Raw genomic sequence first — 22,301 nt, forward strand, 5'->3', positions numbered from 1 at the left:
ACAATGTAGAACATTGAAAAATTGTATAAAATCACTATTAAATGTTATATTGAAAAAATTGATTGTTAGTGGCAATCTATAGAAAACTCCACAAAAGTCCACTTGAAAAGGCAGATAGAAGTATGGTACCTTTGACAAAGTTGTTTCTCATAAAATGTGCAACAACTTTGCCGAACAAAGTGAATTATTGTATGCAAAAATGAAAAAGTAAGATTCGCTGGATTCGTGGATTAATCAAAATATTATAACTTCCATGAAATGGAGAATAAATAATGGATCAACTTTCCTGAAGGCCCTATGGATCTAAAATCTATATTTTTTGGGTCAAAATAATTTCGATCACGTTTTTGCAACTTTGGAAACAGTGTGCAGCGTACGGATTCACATGAGACACCGAGTCGTTACAGTTCACCAAGCAAAGTTTCGTGGTTTACCTGATCAAACAGAGGCAGATCTAGATAAATTGCATCGGTTGCTAGCTAATAATATTGTGTGTATAGAGCTGGTAAACAAAGAGTCGTTTACAATAATTTCAAACAATTTTGAGCAAGCACACAGGGATGTGATTTCACGGTATTTGAAGATGTCGCGTTTGTTTTCTTTTGTTTGTGGGTCGGGATGCGATATGAAAACTTTCGGAAAATAATTTGCATGTGTCTCTTATAATTATCCCGGAGCTTGAGGTGGAATCTGTTGACCGATTACGATAAAGTTCATATGGATTTGAAGGTAGCTATACGTTGCAAATGAAATCTGTTGCTTATACGTTCAGACATTTCCAAGATAAGTGAATTAGAAGCCGTTATCTGATTTATTTACCTATACGACAAACGTCAACATACAGTCATCAAACCATTTTACAATTTTTATCTCCGCACGTTTATCGTGTACAATATTTTTTATTGGCAAGCTAGTTGTTCTTGAAAAGCTAAAATGGAGAAAAATAAAATAGGTAAACGGTTCGATTGTTTATAGGTAAACGGTTCGATTTGATTATATGGAGTGAAATATTTTTCAAAACTATGGATAATCGTGTACGACCTGTAACAAGAAGTGGAAGACGAGTGGTTGTGTACATATTTTTCCAATTACATTAAAGTTTTTATTTTCTAATGCTACAGTTTTTCAAAACAAAAGCAATTGTTTATAAGAAATATTAGTTATTGTGGCTGTTTCCTAAAACTCTTTTTTAGAGGCTTACGGTGATTACGATTGAAGCTTAACTGGAATCATGAATCAAAAAATTCAATTAGTTTACAGTTTGAAGTGCTGCAACTTGCTATATTTTATTGAATCTCTAGAATTATGGAAAATGCTCTCAGTGGATCTGGAAATCACAGCTATCCAATTTATTATCAAAAGGTAATGAAAAATTCATAGAATTTCTGCGTTTTGCAAAAGTCATCTTTCTTTTTAAGTGGCATCTAAAAATAATAGGACAATATAATAAATAACTGAAAAAATGGATACATTTTTCCCATACAATGGAAATAATATGGTGCTTATAATGAGTGCAAAAAGTCCTTGAACTCACATACTCGAATGGCCTACATACCTTTCACTCCGCCAGCTTGGAACGACAAGAGCACTCAGCCCAATAAGCGACGCGCGATACGTCGGAACGTCCGCGCGTCGTCGATTAAATTATTTAGCATATCAGCCGGTTTCAAATCTAATAAACCTCAATGAGATGCAGCGCAACACACAGTGGTGGTGGTCTACCCCACGCCAACTGCCGCTCCAAAGTGGGCCAATTTAAAATGCTGTACAAATCTGGATGATAAATTGCAAAGAGCGCGAAACTAGCCGGGCTGTGATAAGCAACTAGCGGATACGAACGAATAGCGTTCTTCTTGTTGGGAAAGATTTTAATTAAAACCTTCTCTATGAGCTACGGTGGCTTAAAAGTGTAAAAGTGTTATAAAACGTATTGCTATCATACATATAGGTTTGTTAAGCTTGGATTAATGATTGCATGCAGTTGCCATTAGGTTCTATTCGATCAAGGCCGTGACAGGGTTGAAGGAATCGAAAATTCTAGTCGTTTTTTTTTGTTCGAATAAGCTACAACAAAGTATCCAAGGCGAACGAAAGCGTAAACCTTAGCATTGAAATACTAAGAATATGAAAAAAAGAGCGGCATAATCAATTTGAATGACTAAACAGTTAACTGAGAACGAAGAAGGTGAGAACCACCCTGGCTAACAGTGAGAGCATCCCTCGCATGGCGGAAGTTTTAAGTTCCGCTTGGCACGAGCCGCGTGTCTTTAATGAATAAATTTCAATTTACGTTCTTCGTGTCGACCGCCGCCTTCAAGGAAACCAGCGCTTATCGATTCGTGTCTTTACACTTAGCCTAGATTTTCTTTATCAACAGTGGTAGCGAGCTGGCCGTTAGTTGGGGGGCTAGTACATACATACACTGGAATAAATGAAGAAAGGATGAAACACGAAAGGAGGGTGTCGCGACAACCATATATTACCGGGAAAGGCAGTTTTTTCGCCTTTTCAAGGTTCGTCCTATAAGGTTGTAATTTAATCGATAAATGGATTCAGGAATTGTCGACTATAAATAAACTTGATTCAAACAAATTTTAATATAGTTTGTGTGAATTCTGATCGGTGGAAATTATTACACTCACGGCAGATGCTACCGAATAGAGCACCAACCTTCTCTTGAAAGTCAACTGCATGCATTCTTTTGCTATAATTTATCTTAGAACGATAGCGCATAAAATATCAACTAGCTGTTATCGGTATATGTACAAGTTAATATTAACGCTACTATAAATATCGCGCGCTCATCGCACTTAAACTGAGAAGCCGCGAATCATTTTCCTGGGAGAAAATTTTTAACCAACTTCTACTGCATTCACTCGCTAGCATTCTGGCAGTGGAGCCTCCGGGTACATGCATCATTGTCACTGGAGCTGAAACATAGACGAAGGACGGCACGTACTAACGGCCGGATGTGCGAACGGTCGTGCTCTGTTATCTGCCTGGTAGGCAGAAAAGATGCTGGAAAACTTCAATGTGCATCTGAATTCACGATTGGCACTAGTTGATAAGATTGTTTTTATTTTCTCTTTTGCGCACATTTGTTTACTTTCTGTGTTCGTCATGGGTTGTTATTTTGTGCTTATTATTTTTGCTGCATTCCTATTACTTGAAGCGAGCGCTTGGTCATTTGCTGGAAGAATCCAATGGACCGTGCGTTTACATCATCGGGTGTAAGTATAAAATTGCTTTAGCTTTTATAGTACAATTGTGTTCCGTTTAGCTGTTTGCAAACGAAGCACCGCTCTCAGTCAGCAGTCGGAATTAGTAAGTCTGCATTACTATTGCTGCCAATTGTTGGTGATGCGTCCTGTACGGGTCCGCTGCTTGGACCTGCTGCTGACGGGAACGACCAGATGATCCGATCGGTCTACTTCATCAGCCGGTGGGGCCGGACAACCTGCAACGGAACAGGATACAAGCGGTTAGTGAATTATTGCTGCGAAACGGATATGTGCTTTCTCAGTGGGCAGTATATATTGCTTCCTTCCGTTAGATCGAATTATGAATTATGAACAGTAATGTATGGATCCTCGTTCGATTGAAAGACACATACGGTAAAAAATCGATACTCACGACAGACGGCACAGTTCTCCTCGTCGCTTCCGTCGCCGCACCCGTCCCGACCGGAACAAACAATAGCCGTGGAGCGACAATTGCCGTTGCCGCATCGCATCGGACAATAGCTCCGGCTGCGGCTGCTCGGCCCAGACAGCAGCTTCACGAAGAAGTTCGGCACCGAGCGGGAACCGCACAGATGCGGCGGTTCATCGCTTCCATCCCGACAGGTTACGATGGCGTTACAGTACTCGTACTCCGGCAGACACTCGCCGCTTCGGCACATGAAGGTGTTTTCCGGACATCTTCGGGACTTTCGAAAATCGCAGCCGACCTCGTCCTCACCCTGCGGGCACTGGATTTTACCGTCGCAGATTCCGGCCCGCGAAATGCAGCGACCACTGCGCTCGCATCGGAAGGACAGGTTGGGACAGTTGGTGATGTTGGCTTTCAGCGAAAAGCTGCACTCTTCGTCCGAGGCGTCGCTGCAATCCGGGCGACCGTCGCAAACGAAGAACCAGCTGATGCAGATACCACTCGAACGGCACTGGAAGGAAAGAGTAGAATTACTAATGTTTGATATCTCCTAGCATTTGTTTTGCTATTTTATATCTATTTTATTTTATTAGGGAGTTGTTCGCTTTCGAAATGAAGTATTAAAAAAAAATGATCACTGAGAACGGTTCGTAACCGGCTTCCGACGAAGCTTTTTTATGATGCTGGAACAAGACCGGACTTCACGACGATTTTTCGAATGACATGACTGTTTGTAACTCGTAGATTTCCAGTTAGTTTTACACTGCAGTACCTTTAAATCTCATAGTAATCTTTGACACTGAGGCAAATTCGTTTGGTTGTGTATTTGGGGTACAAGTGGAGTCGAGTGGTTGATCACGAACATTTGTGTTTTTGACGTAATGGATGATGTTCCGTTGTTCGTGGTTTAAAAAAGGTTTCGGTGTGCTACCTTACCAGGTTCGCGATACCTACATCCTGCTGATGGGGTTGCCATCTTAGGTGTAGCATCATTCGATAATCCAGCCGCACGCTCCGGGTCAGACACTGTTGCGCCGCCCCTAATATGGGGATACAACCGCATACGACCCCCTTCCCAGCATACGACCACAGTTTCCACCGGGGGGTGGTTCTCCGCTAAGGTTACTCGTATCCCGGTCGGCACCTCGTGGAGGTTGGGATAGGAGTTGCTGGACAGAGGTGAATGACCACAATGGGGTCTCAAGTCTCACGTGTCCAACCATTTGCCAACGTTAGCCAACAAAGTTAGGTAAAGTAAGTGATGATGTTTTTCCATGTTAGGGGTTGTGTAAAATAGTGTCTGACCTGGACTGGGCAGCTGAATCGTAAAATGCGGTGCATCTCCATCTATGTCTAGGAATTTGAATTACTACGAATATTCCAAATATCCATACGGAAGGACGTATTCTGGACTCGGCACTGGGTCAATAATCGGCCTGTCGCCGCAAAAGTAAAGTAAGTAGGTAAGTGATGATGTTTTATCTAGCAAAAACACATCAATATTTTCTTAAAATATTCGTTCTGGTATACATTTTGATTAATAGCCACAACAGTGGAATTGAACCATGACTTAGACAAAAAAGAAAAAGTCTTGCCTTGTTTACTACTTTCGCCGGTCTTCCACTTCCTTCTTGGTGTGTTATTGTTGAGGTTTGCAGGAAATTATACACAGTCAAAACCGGAAAGTTTCCATCTTCAAAGTGATTTACCGTGAACCTTTCTGCTAAAATTTTTGTGCACTTCGAAAATCTGCGTGAAAAAAATCGCGTAAAAAACCTGACTTAATGAGCACCGCGCAAAAATTTTAAATTTCTATTTGTCACCCGTTAAATGAGAAGTGTTTGTTTCTGTTCGATGCTACCCTTCCGACACCCATGCCACTCAACGATTCGCCGGTTTACCCTACGAACCCACTCACCGATCATGTTGGTGTATCCTGCCACCAGGAGACGGGCAAAATGGAGCCGTAATGAACAAAAAAATTAAGAGAGCTGGCATAGGGCAATAACCTGTGGAGTTGATTTCGATCGAGAATAAAAAAAAAAGATCGTGGATTGGAGCAGACTGTTAAAACCGTTAAAACAGTTAGCGAAATAAAAGCCCACGTAGATCGGTAAACAACAAACTGAATTGTGGACAACAGGTAAAGCCAAGCCACCAAACATAAATGCATCTATATTAAACAACTACGATTTGCTACGATTCTATCGGCTCAAATAAACGCCATGCTTCAACGCCACGCTCCAACGACATGTTTTGATGCCACGCTTCACTGTGCGAGAACGCAATACTCTCCTCCAAAGCGACTTGGCGGTAGAACAACTCGATTATACCTGGTTACGTACAAGCTGGATGTTCCATGTGTAGCAACAGACTCCTCTTCTTCGATTGATCCTTCCACTGACTCGTTGTTCATCTCAACGCCCGTCTTGTCAGTCATGACTTCTTCGCTTTATTAATCGCAATACACAATTGTACAGTACAGCATCAATTTTCTTGATTATTTTTGCTCGTACCCATGAAAGTTGCTTCGGATTACGGTAGTCTCGAGCATAAACCGTTTGTCCCAAATCAAAAATGAATATCTCTTCTTAACGTTGAGATCTTCAATTGTCTCACGGTGGTCTTTCTCAGAATTGGCTTTGAGCTTGTCAAATCGGGTTCGCATCGCCCTTTTGGGCTCTCTCCGATTGAATTCAACTGCCACGTCACTGACTTCCCCTTGAACGCTGAATCTGATGACTACTTTTTCAATGCATTTTTCACAGTCTTTACCGCTTTTTCAGATGTACCATTGGAACAGGAACTATACGGCGCTATCGTCAAATGCCTAATACCTTGGCTCGTGCAGAAAACTCTGAATTCCTACGATGAAAACGCAGTTTTGTTTTCGAATACCAGTGTTCCAAGGGCTCCCTGCAAATTCGGCAATTTTCTCGATAGTTTCTTCCGAGGTTAACCAGCGTACAGCAGACGCCTCGATCCTCTTGCTGTAGCTCACCAAATATTCAGTTCCATGGAACAGGAAGTTATCTACATGTATACGATCGCAATGTGTGCTAATAAGACACCACGGAAATATTGGATCACTACGCTCTGGTCGGTTTTGGATACACAGGTCGCACTTTTTGCCAAGGTCTTCAATCTCTATGTTCAGTGAAACACTCCATCTCCACTATCCCAAGATGGACCGAATTAAGCATGTTTAGTAAAAATTTCATCAGTTTGGCAGAAGCCACAATGCGATAGCCCTACAACAGAACTGCTTCTTCAATCCTTAATTCATCTCGTTTACGATGGAAAATTTTCAGTTCTTTCTGTTGAATAGTTTGCGACCATAGGATATTCAACAGCCTCAAACTTGCGGATTTATTTTCGTCCTCTTCACCGTCATTGCTTCCAATAGGATATCGTGACAAGAAGTCTGATGGACCGTTTTGGACTTCTTGACGTGATAGGTTTCGTAATCACAATTCGACAAAACAAACTACCCAGCTCTGCGGATGTCCAGACGCCGTGTCTGGTACATTCTTAGAGCTAAACAGGCTGGTCAAAGGCTTGTGTTCTGTCATGAGTTCAAAAACGCTTCTTTCTCGGGGCAGATAATATGGTTCGCTCAGTATTGTCAGGATACTCGTGTACAATCACAGCGCCAATGTCTTCATTATGCCTTCAATAGAGTTTCATCGGTAGTACCAGATCGTAATGAGCCAAAACTGTACTTTCCGAACCTAATACCTTTGCCACTTCGAAAGCCTTCTGCCGGTTGTCTGTCCAAAAAAACTTCGTATTGTCTTTGCAAAAGTTCGTACATTGACTTCATGCAATGCCCAACGTGGTCAACTTGGTATAATAGTTTGCTAGACCAACGAACGCTCGAATTGCCTTGCCTTATTTTAGGGTTTGACATCCATTACCGCTTTTACCTTCTCTGGATCCTTATGTAAACCACTCTGATCAATACTTCTTGCTTGAAAAACTTGAGAAACATTTTTGTTGTTTAAGCAGAAATCCAGGCTCCTCAAGCCGTTTTAATACTTTATCCAAGTTTCCAGCGCCGCAAAAATCTCATCAATAACCAGGAACGGATGACGGTTTTCCACCAGGAACGGGTTGACAGTGATGCGATAATCTGCAGCTGCACACAGTCTCAAAGGTGAAACCTTTTCAAGAACAGGGACCAGCGGTGTACCCCATTCTGTTTCTGATAGCAGATTCAGTTCCGCTTCCACTTTCTCCAGGAATGTGGATGGAACTTTTCTGAGCTTACTAAACATTGGAACTGCTCCATTCTTCAACGAAAAATGTACCTCGCTATGTTTGAAAAAACCTTACTGCTGATTCTCGATCAGTTATAGCATACAAAACCTTATTCTGCATTATTGTTCAACGTATTTCAACACCAAATATCAAAATTCGAATATAGACAAATGTTTGAGAACAAATTTGTAAATTTGAGCTGAATTCTATGTTTTCTGCATAGTTTCTTAGAAGGACTGTGGTATCCTTCTAAGAAACTATGCAGAAAACATAAAATTCAAGCGAAAATGTAACCATCTTTAGCCGCTTGTCATCGACTTGGATGCAAAGATATGCAAATGGAACCTTTAACAAATCTTTCCTGAGTCCTGAATCTTTCGTTTGGTGGTTATTTGGTGGTAGTATCTCGCACGGAACACATTTAAAAAATTACATGAATTTTAGTATGAGTGGTGCTCATTGACTTTATTACTATGGTCCCTCTAACGACTAATTTTGATAACAGTTTAGCACATACCTATCCAAACAACACCGCAATAGCAAAACATACCTGTTTTCTGAAGGTTCATTTGTTCCAAAGCGGATATATACACAATGTAAAAAACAAGTACTGCTTAAGCTGATTTTTCAAGTGTCAAACACCTTCACTTATCTCGTGCTCAAAAGTTAACTGTTCATTAAAGGGGCAAAAAAAACAGTTTTTCTGCATTCTCAGGTCAATAACCGATCCATTAGGTAGAAAACAAAAAAAAAATTTTTCTATTTTTGACCTATGGGCGAACCACTGTGCAGTGTCGACTTCGAACCAAACATGCCTTCCGTTAGCGTGAATACGTACGAAAACTGGGGAGCACATCGAGCTTGTTAATTTCCAGATGGCTAACCCTCGTACTCCGTTTCTGACATAACGACTTCTATTTGTCCTTGGATGTCTCCGTTTCCTTCGTGAAACAAACCTTTGCTAAGTGTCCCACACTTCGCTACACAACTTAAATATATAAATTTTATATTGGTGCTAGTTGTCCTGGCAAACTTCGTTCCGCCCATTTTTTTTTAAATTTGGATGATTTCAAACACTCTAAATTGATTTCACCTACATCCAAAGATTTAACTTCCGATTTGTTTATAGTCTGCAAATGCCTAACGAATCGGACGTTGGATACATTCAAGCTCAAAAGAAAAATCGGTTGAACTGATTGGTTTTATCGAGATGAGAACATCCTTGCCTTTCAGCCTTTGTATATCCCCTTTTGGGTTCTGTGCATCATCACGATTACGTTAATACCCATATTTGGTGGCATTTGGTCACTTTCGGTTGTTTTCCAGTTCCCTCATTTTAAAATAGGGAGAGGTGTCAAACCATCGTAGACACACCCTTCACATGCCAAACTAGGTTTAATTTGCTCGATTAGTTCTCGAGTTGTACAAAAATTTGTGTTTTGCATCTATGGTACCCTTCCCTTTCTGGGGAGGGAGAGATGTCGAACTATCATGAAAGTATTTTTAGCCCCCAGAAATTTTCTCATGCCAAATTTGGTACCATTTGCTTAATGAGCTCTTGAGTTGTGCGGAGATTTGTGTTTTTTTTTGCATGGGAACCCTCCCTTCCAGAACAGGGAAGTGTGTGAAACTTTCATGAGAAGCTTCTCTGGTCCTAAAAACCCCTACATACAAATTTTCTTGTCGACCGGTGCAGTAATTTCCAAGTCTATATGGATCAGACAGACAGACAGAGAGACAGAACTCAATTTTTATATGTAAAGATGGTATTTGGGCTTTTTCGGCTGTTTTCCAAACACCGGTCGTCGTTCTGTGCATCATTATGGTTCCAGAAATACTCACATTGAGTAAAAATTGTTGACTGTTTTCCAGAAATCGAAAGTCGCCATTTTACAATTCAAAATGGTGTCTGAGATCAATTTGTGGCTTCAGCGCATTATTGCGATTCCAGAAATTTCCATGTTGGGTGGTATTTGGTCACTTTCGGCTATTTTTAAAAACCGGAAGTTTCCAACTTAAATCAGAAAATGGCTCCTGATAATTTTGGGCTGTTTCCCGGAAAAACTGGTTGAAATATCTTTATCTACTGCATAAAAAAGAGCTATTGTTCAGAGAGTCTCAACAACGCTTTCTGTTGGGACTACTGGCAGAACTTCAATAAAATCCCTTCCCGTGGACATAACTCATCAGTAGAAAGTCGTGGACTAGCGAAATTTCCAGCGTTTAAAAGTTCTATTGTTACACTTTCATATGCTGACTACTTAATCTGCATCTAACTGCCCCTAAGAATGATACAGAGTAAGTTGAGTAAAGCGGGTAATGTATGTAGTTTCGCGGGAATGCGAAGATGAACGGGAATAGAAGGTGTGACTAGAAATAGAAAAAAAATTTTCCCTCGTCCAGACGGGACTCGAACCCGCAATCTCCGTTGTCTCCGGCAAGGTGTTTTGGCCAATTAAACTACTGGGTAAGGGTAACTCTTCCTAAGACCAATGTCGAATCACCCTCTACTATTGTGTTCCCGCATCTCAGCACGCCGCGATGAAACTGCACACACTGCCCTGTGGAAGTTTATTTCTGCCAACTGAGAGCAGAGTTGCCAATGTTCCAGTTTAAACTGGATTCTTCCATTTTTTTTCAAGTGATCCAGTCAAACAGTTTAATCCCGAAATCTTCCAGTTTTTTTGTATATTTGCCAGTTTTATCCAGATTTTTTGGACACTCAAGCTCCGACTGGTTTGGAAATATTTTTAGAACGTAAATTTTGTGGATTGATAAGTCATTGTAGCAATTCTTAACAGCATTTTCAGTATTGTATCTTCTCGCATGAAACACGACCAAATTAAGGATTGTATTGCATGGTTGAGATAAAAAGACGAGTACGTTCAGTAAGACGAGTAAGTTATTCTAAAACTAACAAATAGATTTTATCAGATTATGAAGAAAAGAAATAATTGCAATTACATAAAAATAAAAACAATCCATCTCAAAAATATTATATGCAGGCGGCATTCTTCAAATTGATGGAGAGAGTGGTCTCTTTACGCACACTATGTATAATGACTTATTATATCTACAGCGGCGCAAGCGATGAGACACGTCAGTTGGTGGCCAACTCCCATGGAAGGCGTATCACGGAAGAGCTCCGTTGTGCTAATTTTACTTTACGAACTAATTTCATTTTTTGTCATATTGACTTACATTTTAAGTTTAGTAAAGCGGGTTTTGGCCAAAACACCTTGCCGGAGACAACGGAGATTGCGGGTTCGAGTCCCGTCTGGACGAGAGAAAATTTTTTCTAATTCTAGTCACACCTTCTATTCCCGTTCATCTTTACATTCCCGCGAAACTACATACATTACCCGCTTTACTAAACTTAAAATGTAAGTCAATATGACAAAAAATGAAATTAGTTCGTAAAGTAATGATACAGAGATTTGAAATATGGCCAAATAAAATTAAAAATAGCCCATAACTCATAGCTTTTAAATAATACGAATACAGTATCTACCAGACAATTGTGTACATTGATGCTACTAACAACTGTGTAGGACATGGTGAAAGCCTAAAAAATAGAAAAAAGTATGCTTCATTGAAAAATGTGATTTGGCAGGCCAATTCTTAATAAAAAATTCACTAAGTCCATTTGAGTAAGAGATACAAATTTCGTGTCTTCGGCAAAGTTGGTCGTATTGGTGTCACCTACAACTTTACCAAAAACATCAACCCTGTATCTCGATGAAACAAAAAAAATAGATTTTGCACTTCCCTTTTAGGGAGAATAATCACAAATCTCATAGCACCAAAATATGTAGGGGGTCATACCTATCAATGTCGCTGAAGACGTCATATATTCGTATTCAACGTAGGTGAAGTTATCAATTAAGCGCGTCAAAATGGACTTTTAAACCACTGTGCCGTGATTAGAAAAATCTGGGGTATGTTTTGTTGTGTTATTCGTAATGAGCATGAGCATTGACGACCGCACACATCGTAGTCGCACCTCCGGGATTGACCTGTGCTAGTGAAGTTGCACAGAGAACCACATATTCAGATAGGTTTTCGCAAAATTACATCTTCAATGTGCAACAATTCAGTAACTCTTCTTTTATGAAGGTCAAACTCCACGAATTCATAGCATTTTTTGATAATTTTAATCGCGCCATGCATACGAGTATTGATAATACAATATCCGCTGAGTCACTGTAAATAATTATTTTTATAATAATGTTACTGATAAGTAAACAAATTTTATCGCATAGATTTTATTCTAGTTTCTCGAGATATCTTTATTACAAGCGAATATTACTATATATATTGGAACAATTCCATAAAAAATCACAGGAGGATTGTGTGCAAAGCCACGACCGCAAGGTTGAAGTAGAATACTTTTACAAGAAAGATAACCCGGCTGCTTGCGTGTCAGTCATTTTTCCTAGCAAATAAATGTTGACCGCTCATTGGCAGTATTGAAAATTCTGTGCAAATGAACTTGAAGTACTACTCAATTTCAGTTTGCACATATAAATACGACCTCACTGAACAGGAAAAGAACAAACTCCTTGCGGCACAAACAAGTTTCAACAGTCAGAGTATATGTACATGTGAATTCAAATTAAGATAATTAACTTTTGGCTATAGCTCAGAACGAGAAAACATTAAATCTTCAATTCATTTGTTTGGTTGTCCTAAAAAGGACAGTTTGTTGATGAATTTAAAATCGGATATGACGCTGATTGCATCTCTGTGTTACGCCGATAGCGGGAGTTATGGTGAATCTGCGTATGGCGAAGGCATCGTATTACCTGTTTTATTGAATGGGAGAAAGAGGAATGTTGTAAAATTTTGTAAACATTTAACTCAAACAATATTACCAAATCGTAGTCAGTTGAAGGCTGTTTGCACACTGAAAATCAGACAGCCAGTAGAAGTTTTGATTGCCCAAATTCAGAATACCGAACAGCCGTAAAGAGAGCTGTTTATTTACCTACGGCAAGTTTCTCGCCCCATCGCTCGCGTTCGCGTTCACCATGGCAGAGGCCTAAGTGTCTTTGTGAATGCTTTCTAACATGGCAGTTTGTTATTCAAAGTCGGTTATGCTGATCGCAGTCTTTGCGCTGCCCCTACACTGGGGGGTTTACTTAATAAAGTAAAAATAAGACAACTACAACAGAATTTGATTGCATCCCGCACAGAATGTCTGCTTGTGTTGATGCCAGAAAATTGTTAACCTTCAATTATTTGTTTATTTGCTTTGACAAGGCTTGACTATTTTTAATAGTGCAATAGTGTGAATAATAAAATTACAATTATCTTCTGATCGCTGATCGCAACCGCAACCTTTGAGCTGCTCTAATAGTGGGGGAATTAATATACACGGACAACATGCACTGTGGAAGCTATTCCACATTCAGTAAATTAGACGGATGCGACAGATTTAAATTGCTAGGATCCAAAAAAAAATGCTTGCTTGCGTTGTCAAAAATTATTAACTCTCAATGACTTGTTTATTTGCCTTGAAAAAGGCATATTGATTTTCAAAATTGGATTTCCTGATGCCAATCTTCATGCTGCCCCAACACGGGGGGAATAATGGCAGTCTGGCGACACACGCTGAAAAGAACCGCGTTGCTCCTGAGACGTGGTGACCAACCACAGGGCTAGTGCTGCTGCTAAGGAAGGGCGACTGCTGTTGTCGCTGTCTGGAACTATTATGAGCGGCTTCGGCTGAAACAGGCTCTTATATAGGCCAAATAGCATGTTTTCAATTGCAATGTATATGATTCTGTCGACCGTGCTTGGGAAGCAATCATATAACGACCAGTCAGAGGTCGAAATTTTCGTTTTGACAAGGCTTTACTATTTTCAATAATACAATAGTGTGAATAATAAAATTACAATTATCTTATTTTGGGAAGAATCTTAGAAGATTTTCCAATCTATTGCTGCAAGAACAAAGGAAATCCATCGGATACTAACCGATTTATTAGCATTTGAAATTGGACATATTTTTCACTTTTTTCGGTTTTAGATTTTCATTTCACATCCCTATGTAGCCGAACTTCCTGAGAGAAGTATTCTACTTCAAAACGTCCCAATATATATTTCAAATTGTCACACCTGATCTGGCCGAAACGACCAACTTGTGAAAGAGGGTTTTCTATAAGCAGGGTACTGATGATTACAAACATTTCTATTTTGTAGTGTTATTGGTAATGCACAAGTCAGGTCGACTACCAAAAAATTATAAATTACATACACTGAACAAAAAATCACACGCTCATACCTAATGCTCTCTACACATGAAAACCAATAAACCAACCCAGTCATTCTAGCATGTCGACCCATGTCTATTTTTAAAGGAATCCACGGTATTTTGGCGTATTTTGGCATTTGACGTGTTTTAGTATTGAAATCTGAGTGAAAAAAGATTGATTTCGGTATGCAAGACATGGCGAACCGAAATGTAAGACACTTGATTTTGTGCTGTGAACTGAAACGCAAGTGTATTCCACGGATTCCACGCGGATATAAAATGTTTCATCTATTAGCACAGAAGTAAGTGGAATCCATTTGGCAATAACGTTTCGATTTCTTATAGTGTACATCGGCCTAGATGCCCGATCATCTCTGAATCAGTGCGTAAATAGCGCAAAACAGACTCTATAATTCTTGCTTGAAGAAATGTAGAATATGGACTGAGGGGGAATGGGAATCGATAGCCAAACTAATCGTTTGCTCGTAAGCGGTACGTGATACGCGCCGTTAACTGAGCAAGTGACTTATTTTCTGCTTCACTTAGCCATTCACGATAATAATATTTTTCCATACTAAGGAATGACCCTGCCTAATGGCTAAAGACTCAGCAATTGGACAACAAACGAATCGTTGTTCTCATTGTTTTGTGTTCTTACTCACAACTCTGCTCAGTGAGAGCTGACGTAAACCTTCAGACAGTGTGATGTTATAGTTAAATCACGTTCAATTAGCAAGTTTTGTAGCGTTAGATTGAAAAAAAAAATTGGCTGTCCGCTTGATTCTTACCGAATATAAATCGCAAAGCCTAACTTTGTTTTCAAATTTTTATTCAAAATGGCAGCATTTAAAAACTGTTAGAATAATAACAACGAAACTATATAAAATTCGTATGCACCACCCAAGTGCGGACATTTTCACACCCGCTTAGGCAAAGCGATCCTAATATAATCAACGTGTTCCCCCAAGAATATCACATTTTATCGCCACTACTAGTAGATGTCAAACCTGAAATGTGCCGGGAGCGCAACCGGTATTGGCACCGTTGCAGACGTGTTCCCGCAGTCCAGCCTGCTGCGGATGGGCGCAATCACACCGGCCAAGCTCGTTGCAGTACGTGTAGGGATCGGCCAGCTGACACTGTCGGTTGTTGATGCACGCCAGCCCGAGCGAAACTGGCCCGTCGCCAAGATCAACACGTGTTCGGATGCCTACGGAATTAAAAATTCTGTCAGTTTCGTTCCGACCGCAAATGGGCACTAACGGGTTAACGTAAATCACAAGTCACAAAAGCTTTGCGCTTCAAAGTTTCTAAAATAAAAGCTTACCTTGATGCTTTACTCTGACGCTGCTCTCTGTGTTTGACTCATCCGAAGCAGCTGTCGTACTAGAAGCTGTACTAGAGCGGTGCGAGTCGATGGTCGACACAGTGGTTTCGATTTCTGCTTCAGCGATAAGCGTGGCTACTGTGCTGGAGACCGGCGTGTCAACCGGTTCGATGACGGTTGTCCTGCTTGCCAGCCTCACCATGGTCGGTGTGGTGTGTTCGAAAACCGCACCATCGACTTCATTTTCCGTCTCATGCCGGTCCGAATGCTGGTAAAGATCGGCAATCTGGGTAGTTACGTACTTCGTGTTGGCGCTCTGGTTAGGGATGTATTTATGGGTTTCAGTGGTTGTAGTTTCCGCCCCGTACGGCGTGGTTTCTTCTTCGCCCTCGATTATATTAGAGTGGTTTTCATCGGAAATGTGGTTATGCTTTTCGATTAGTTCTACTGGACCGTTGTGAGAGACCTGAGGCTGATAAAGTTCTTCTTCCTCTGCGCCCTGGTTGGTGCTATCATAGTCGTAGTTTTCACCGGTGGATTCGGAAATTGAAGATTCCGATGAATGAGGTTCGGATGAGTGAGGTTCGGAAGAATATGGTTCGGATTCTGTTGTTTCGCGGGAAGGATATTCGGTTGTTGTTTGACTGGTATCATATTCGTGTTCTTGAACGCTAGATTCAGCTTCCTCTTGTTCCGTGGTAGAATATGGTTCTGCGTTTTCATATTTGTGTACGTTTGATGTACTGCTGTAATCGTCGTACGATTCGTTCGTCTCTTCACTAGTACTGTCAAAATAGCTTCCACTAGATGTCGTACTTTCCTGGTCTTCGGATTCCTTCTCCGTTTGAGCACTTTGCTCAGTACTTTCCATCTGCTGATCATGATCGGCTTCATTCCGTTCCGTACGTATGTTTTCAATAACAACTGCGTCATCTTCGGTCGTCGTAGTTGGCACTCGATCAATTTCCACCGGATGTTGCGGCGGTTCAGTAGAGCTGACGACTTCGGGCAGCTTCTCCTCGACAACGATTTCGGGTTTCACCACGCACGTGGATCCCACCTGCCGAGCCGGGGAAGTACACTGACAGCGTCCGAACAGATTTGGAATTAAAAAATCACAGTGGCTTTCGGTGATCCACATGCGGCAATGAGCGTTACTGTAGCATACCGTGCCCGGTTGAGCCGCTGAAATGAAAACAAATTAAATTAAAAGAAACACTCGAAATAGTCTTCTATACAATGTACAAATAAAAGTGAATCTTAACCTCAATTTCAAAGAGACAAACCATTCTCCGAAATACTTTCGCTGTTATGAAACGAACAGTAGCTTAATTGACCAAGTTTTTTTTTGTTGGTTCGTTGTGATTTCAGCTTCGAATCAAATCTCCCACGATATAATAACTTAATTCAAATTTTTCACCTAGCCCCCTTAATGATCAAATTGTGCTAATCAAAGCATCGAATGGCTGGAAGAACCTAGCTAGAAATGGAGAACGAAACAACCCCTTGCACCAGAAGCATAACTGCCGAAAACTAGGCCAGTAATACTGGCATTCAATTGAAATTTCAACCGTTTGGTTGGTAGTAATAATTATTGCAGCCTGAAATTATTTTTGTTTGTGTTGTTTTCGGTTGCATTGCGGCCATAAATTTTATCAGGTCGTTTGATAATGATCTTTACAACACGAAATGTTTCGCGATTGCAATTTTATTGGTAATATATAGTGCAGCAGATTTAACGGTGGGAGTTTTTGGGGTATTCAACAAAATTTACCTACCGAAAGCTTAAAACAAATATCAGACCTCAGAGAATGGAAAATAAATCGTAAACTTAGACCAACTTAAACGGACGGAAGATTAAGATTGGTTTGAATGGACATTCTTATTTTGTAAAGATGATAACAATTAACAATAAAAAATATAATAGCAGAGGGTTAGTAGTAGGAAATTATCAAACTCAAAGACGCGCTATCAGTCACGAATAAAAAAAAGTCTAATAAAGCTTAACATTGTGATAAAGAAGTAGTTTCAAGTAATTATAAGAGCATTGAAAATAGGGTGCTGCTTAAATTAAGATTATTTGCGTTTAACGGTAGAGTTATCACACTTATTCTAAGCGCTAATAAACTGGAGAAAATAAATCACAGGGCCGGAAATTAGGGTTTAAACTGTGCTCAACAAAGCGGTTGTTGAAAGTTAATTTTAAAAATCATCACATCATTAGCATCGCCAAAACTCACATAAAATACATCAACATAGCGCCGGTAACCAAGAATTTTAGTAATCATCATAGCGTTAGTGATCAGAAACATAAAATTGTCTATATGAACGTTGAGAAAAGTTTGTTGAAAATTACACTGGTCGAAAAATGCGAAAAAAAGCTGCTCTTTAGCTCTAAATAATTGCCCTAGAAAAATTATAACTTTCAAACCATTCCTGTGAATTTTGAGGCACCAGGCCATTTTAAAAAGTAGGAGGGTGGTATTCAAGACACGACCGCATGACGTTGACTACCGTATTCTTATATTCCATTAAAACAAATAGTAGAGGGAATTGCAACTCCAGTATTTGTTGCAATTTTATCTAACAGTGCATTTCTGAATGCTGAATACTAGAAGAATGGATCTCTCTTATTTAATCGCTGTCATTTCATACATACCGCATGACGTAGGACTCTATATTTTTCATCTAACAGTGCTTTCTTATTTGCTGACATTAGAGCGCTTTGAACAATAATTAATAAATAATATAAATGACATATATGGATGAAACCTTATTTATATTGGCATCCCCGCTTCCCAGGTATTCAAATTAGAAAAGCATTTGTTCGTAGTTTAAAATATGTCACTGGTGCGGTTTTGGAATCAAAATGATGGGGTGAAATGTTCGAACGGTATGTTTATACCAAGGCTTCGTCAGATAAATAAAAAGAAGGAGGGGCTACATAGGTGATGGAATGGTAAGGAAAAATTTTTCTTGAAAGCTGCGCCGGCCGCTGTCGTAATATTAACACCAACACAAACATGCATTTTTGCATGACTTTTTCCGCTATCAGCAGCATTTGGTAAAACAGAAAATTCAATTAGCCGCTTCTGTAACAAAATTTCGAGGCACCAAAAGGGGCCAGGTGCCGAATATATTTTTGTTTTTGGTTAGTCCGTCCAGAATTCCAGCCATTTTAGTATTTTGCAGTGCCATTTATTACTAACAGCCATCAGCATAACGAGTAAAACCGGCACGAGATGACCGGTACTCTTGTCTTTCCTCCTTTCAGCTGCTATCACCTAGCGTCCGCATGTCGCTGGTGCAGTTTAGGAATCAAAATGATGGGGCGCCGGCCGCTGTCGTAAAATTAACACCAACAAAAAGATGCATATTTGCAAGGTTTCATCCGCTAGCAGCAGCATTTTGTAATAAAACAGAAAATTCAATTAGCCGCTTCTGTAACAAAATTTCGAGGCACCAAAAGGGGCCAGGTGCCGAATATATCCATGTTTTTGGTCAGTCCGTCCAGAATTCTTTCAAGATAGCGTCCGTATGTAGCCGGTACGGTTTAGTAATGAAACTGATGGGGTGAAATGTTCGAACGGTACGTTTTATACCAAGGCTTCGTCAGATAAATAAAAAGAAGGTGGGGCTACCTGATGGAATGGTAAGGAAAAAATTTTCTTGAAAGCTGCGCCGGCCGCTGTCGTAATATTAACACCAACACAAACATGCATTTATGCAAGGTTTTTTTCCGCTAGCAGCAGCATTTGGTAAAACAGAAAATTCAATTAGCCGCCTCTGTAACAAAATTTCAAGGCACCAAAAGGTGCCAGTTGCCGATTATAGTTTCCTGGTTAGTCCTTCCAGAATTCCAGCCATTTAAGTGTTTTGCACTAGCCATTTACTACTAAAGCCACCAGCATTACGGGTGAAACCGGCACGAGATGACCGGTACTATTTTGTCTTTCCTCCTTTCAGCTGCTAACACTAGCGCTGTCGTGAAATTAACATCAACATAAACATGCATTTTTGCAAGGTTTTTTTTCCGCTAACAGCAGCAATTGTAAAACATAAAATTCAACTAACCGCTTCTATTATAAAACTGCGAGGCACTAAAAGGTGCCAGTTGCCGATTTCTTGTTTACTGGTTTCCGTCCAGAATTCCAGCCATTTTAGTATTTTGCAGTAGCCACCAGCATCACGGGTCAAACCGGCACGAGATGACCGTTACTATTTTGTTTTTCCTCCTTTTAGCTGCTAACACCGAGCGTCCGTATGTATCCGGTACGGTTTAGTAGTGAAACTGATGGGGTGAAATGTTCGAACGATACGTTTTATACCAAGGCTTCGTCAGATAATTAGAAAGAAGGCGGGGCTACAAAGATGATGGAATGGTAGAGACAAATGTTTCTTGAAAGCTGCGCCGGCCGCTGTCGTAATATTAACACCAACACAAACATGCATTTTTGCAAGGTTTTTTCCGCTAGCAGCAGCATTTGGTAAAACAGAAAATTCAATTAGCCGCTTCTGTACCAAAATTTCGAGGCAACAAAAGGTGCCAGTTGCCGATTATAGTTTCCTGGTTAGTCCGTCCAGAATTCCAGCCATTTAAGTGTTTTGCAGTAGCCATTTACTACTAAAGCCACCAGCATAACGGGTGAAACCGGCACGAGATGACCGGTACTATTTTGTATTTCCTCCTTTCAGCTGCTATCACCTAGCGTCCGCATGTCACTGGTGCGGTTTTGGAATCAGAATTATGGGGCGCCGGCCGCTGTCGTAATATTAACACCAACAAAAAAATGCATATTTGCAAGGTTTTTTCCGCTAGCAGCAGCATAAACATCGGAAACAGAAAGTGACAACAACAATAACAACAAAGTCAGATCGATTGTATCCGTTAGTGTCGACTGTGCTTGGGAAGAGAGGTAGTGATTGGCTGCGCGGTATGATTTAGACAATCGATATTAATTACCAATTTTTCAATAGTGTATCTCGAACAAAAGTTTGTTTTTGTTACATAAATTTAACCGTAAAAGAATTTCTGATCGATTGATGCCAAAACCTCGAAAACCTGATTATAGATGACTGCAAAATAAGCGCTCAAAACCTGACCACTTTTCTCTGGTTTTCCCTGGTTTAATTACTAGATTTTCAAATTCAGGGGCCTAACTTCGATATAGACGTTAGTCAACGTCAAAACGCGTCAACTCACTCTATATTAATATCAATTTTAGTTTTTTGCCAGCCATATAATTTGCTGCTCTACTCTTTCCTCTTAAATATATGACAGAGCTTTGCATTCTTATGGTTGTAAAATTTAACTGGCTAAACCGCTCCAAATCGCAAAGCCTGCATACGCCAACGTTTATGGATAACCCTCCTTAAGCTTCACGAGCATCAAATCTCGCATTCCAACGGGCATCTTAATCCATAAACGGTAAACGAGAAAGGTGTCTGCTAACTTAAAATTCATTTCCGCCGAAACATTTAAAAACAACTCAACAACCACAAAATTCCGCAGTCACTCCACAAACAACAAACACACCGTTTACATAATTTACCGCCACGCGGGCGGGTGTGCGGGAATAGTCGGAAGCATATCAAAATAATGTAAACAGAAAAAAAATGAAATCTTCCTCCGATAATAACAGAGGCCGCGGCCTCCGCACCAGCTGTTCCCGAACGCAGCAGCTTTTAACTTCGCTGCTGGCAGCTGTTCCGCTGCCACTGTTGAATGGAAGGTATACGAATAGCAAGTTCAAGATCACTGACGAAACCCGACCGACGACGCACAAAGTGTCCTACATACCACCACCTTGCCTGGGCCACGTTGACCGGTAAGTATCAGGTATACCCGGCACCGGGGACGAAAAATGCCCATCCGGAAAATCGTCGATTCGTTTCATTCCTTCCATCCCATTAAGACATTCATGCGAGTCAGTCAGTTAGTTCTCCGCCGCGGCGGCGCGGGCGGTCCCGGTCGTATCCTCAACCGGCTTGGAAGCGTGGAAATGAGATTATAACTGCTCCCAATTAGCTCGCTCACTCGCGTGCTGTTTTTTTTTTCGTTGTTGTTTTCATTTCTATTTCTGCTAAAGCGATTGCGACTCTCACACGTTTGCCATCGAAGCCCCACATATTTATGGGATGAAATTGCATGATCCGTGAATATTTGAAACTTGCCATTAAACCAGGTCAGAAAGTGCACGACCGGCTAGATAGATAGTGAGAGTTGATCCTCTCCCCAGCCGTGGAACGTTTCGTTAGGTGCGCGTTTTGCTTCGTGGGATACTGTGTCGGAGTAAGCGAATCGTGCTCTTCAATAGGAGCGGCAACATTTCTGGACAATAAAATGTGTATGATACTGGGATCGGCGTTTTGCTGCAGGTATTTTCTCACAGGCGCGACAACGACGCGCTTGCAATAAAGAGCCGCTATTAACGATCACTATCACCATATAGTTATGTCACTACTAATGCAAGTTTAGTGCGGATTGACAGTTGTTTTAGCAGCTACTTTAGATGCTTCATTGGACTTCGTGTTTGCGCATTTTCTTACGGAGAGTCGTTATTTTAATGACTCAGGGTTAAGATAGAATTAAAGTAATGAAGCATTCGACAGGTGTTTGTTCATTTTACTGTTATTGATAGTCAGTGTCTCCTGCATTGATTCCCTGAGGTGCGTTCAGAGTTACGTCAAGTTGACGAGCGAACATGTTTTATAACTCAATCGTTTGTCTAGTCTACATCAGGGTAGGATTAGAACAGTTTAATCGAATAAAAATAAAAATCTATTAGGAGAGGATTAAGATTAAAT

The 22,301-nt window shown here is 40.5% G+C and overlaps 1 protein-coding gene across 1 annotated transcript in view; it reads right to left on the minus strand.

Annotated features, from left to right (window-relative positions):
• Positions 1-1,861: 1,861 nt before the first annotated feature.
• The window catches only part of LOC129724032 (uncharacterized), a 125,717-nt gene continuing 105,277 nt past the window's right edge, over positions 1,862-22,301 (minus strand). The window contains exons 4-7 of the mRNA XM_055678622.1: positions 15,495-16,679; positions 15,175-15,377; positions 3,634-4,162; positions 1,862-3,457 (exon numbers count right to left, since the gene is read on the minus strand). Coding sequence (XP_055534597.1) covers positions 3,339-3,457; positions 3,634-4,162; positions 15,175-15,377; positions 15,495-16,679 — 2,036 coding nt within the window. The 3' untranslated portion in view covers positions 1,862-3,338. The remainder of the gene's footprint in view (positions 3,458-3,633; positions 4,163-15,174; positions 15,378-15,494; positions 16,680-22,301) is intronic.

Source organism: Wyeomyia smithii, chromosome 2, assembly GCF_029784165.1.
Source record: "Wyeomyia smithii strain HCP4-BCI-WySm-NY-G18 chromosome 2, ASM2978416v1, whole genome shotgun sequence".
NCBI lineage: Eukaryota > Metazoa > Arthropoda > Insecta > Diptera > Culicidae > Wyeomyia > Wyeomyia smithii.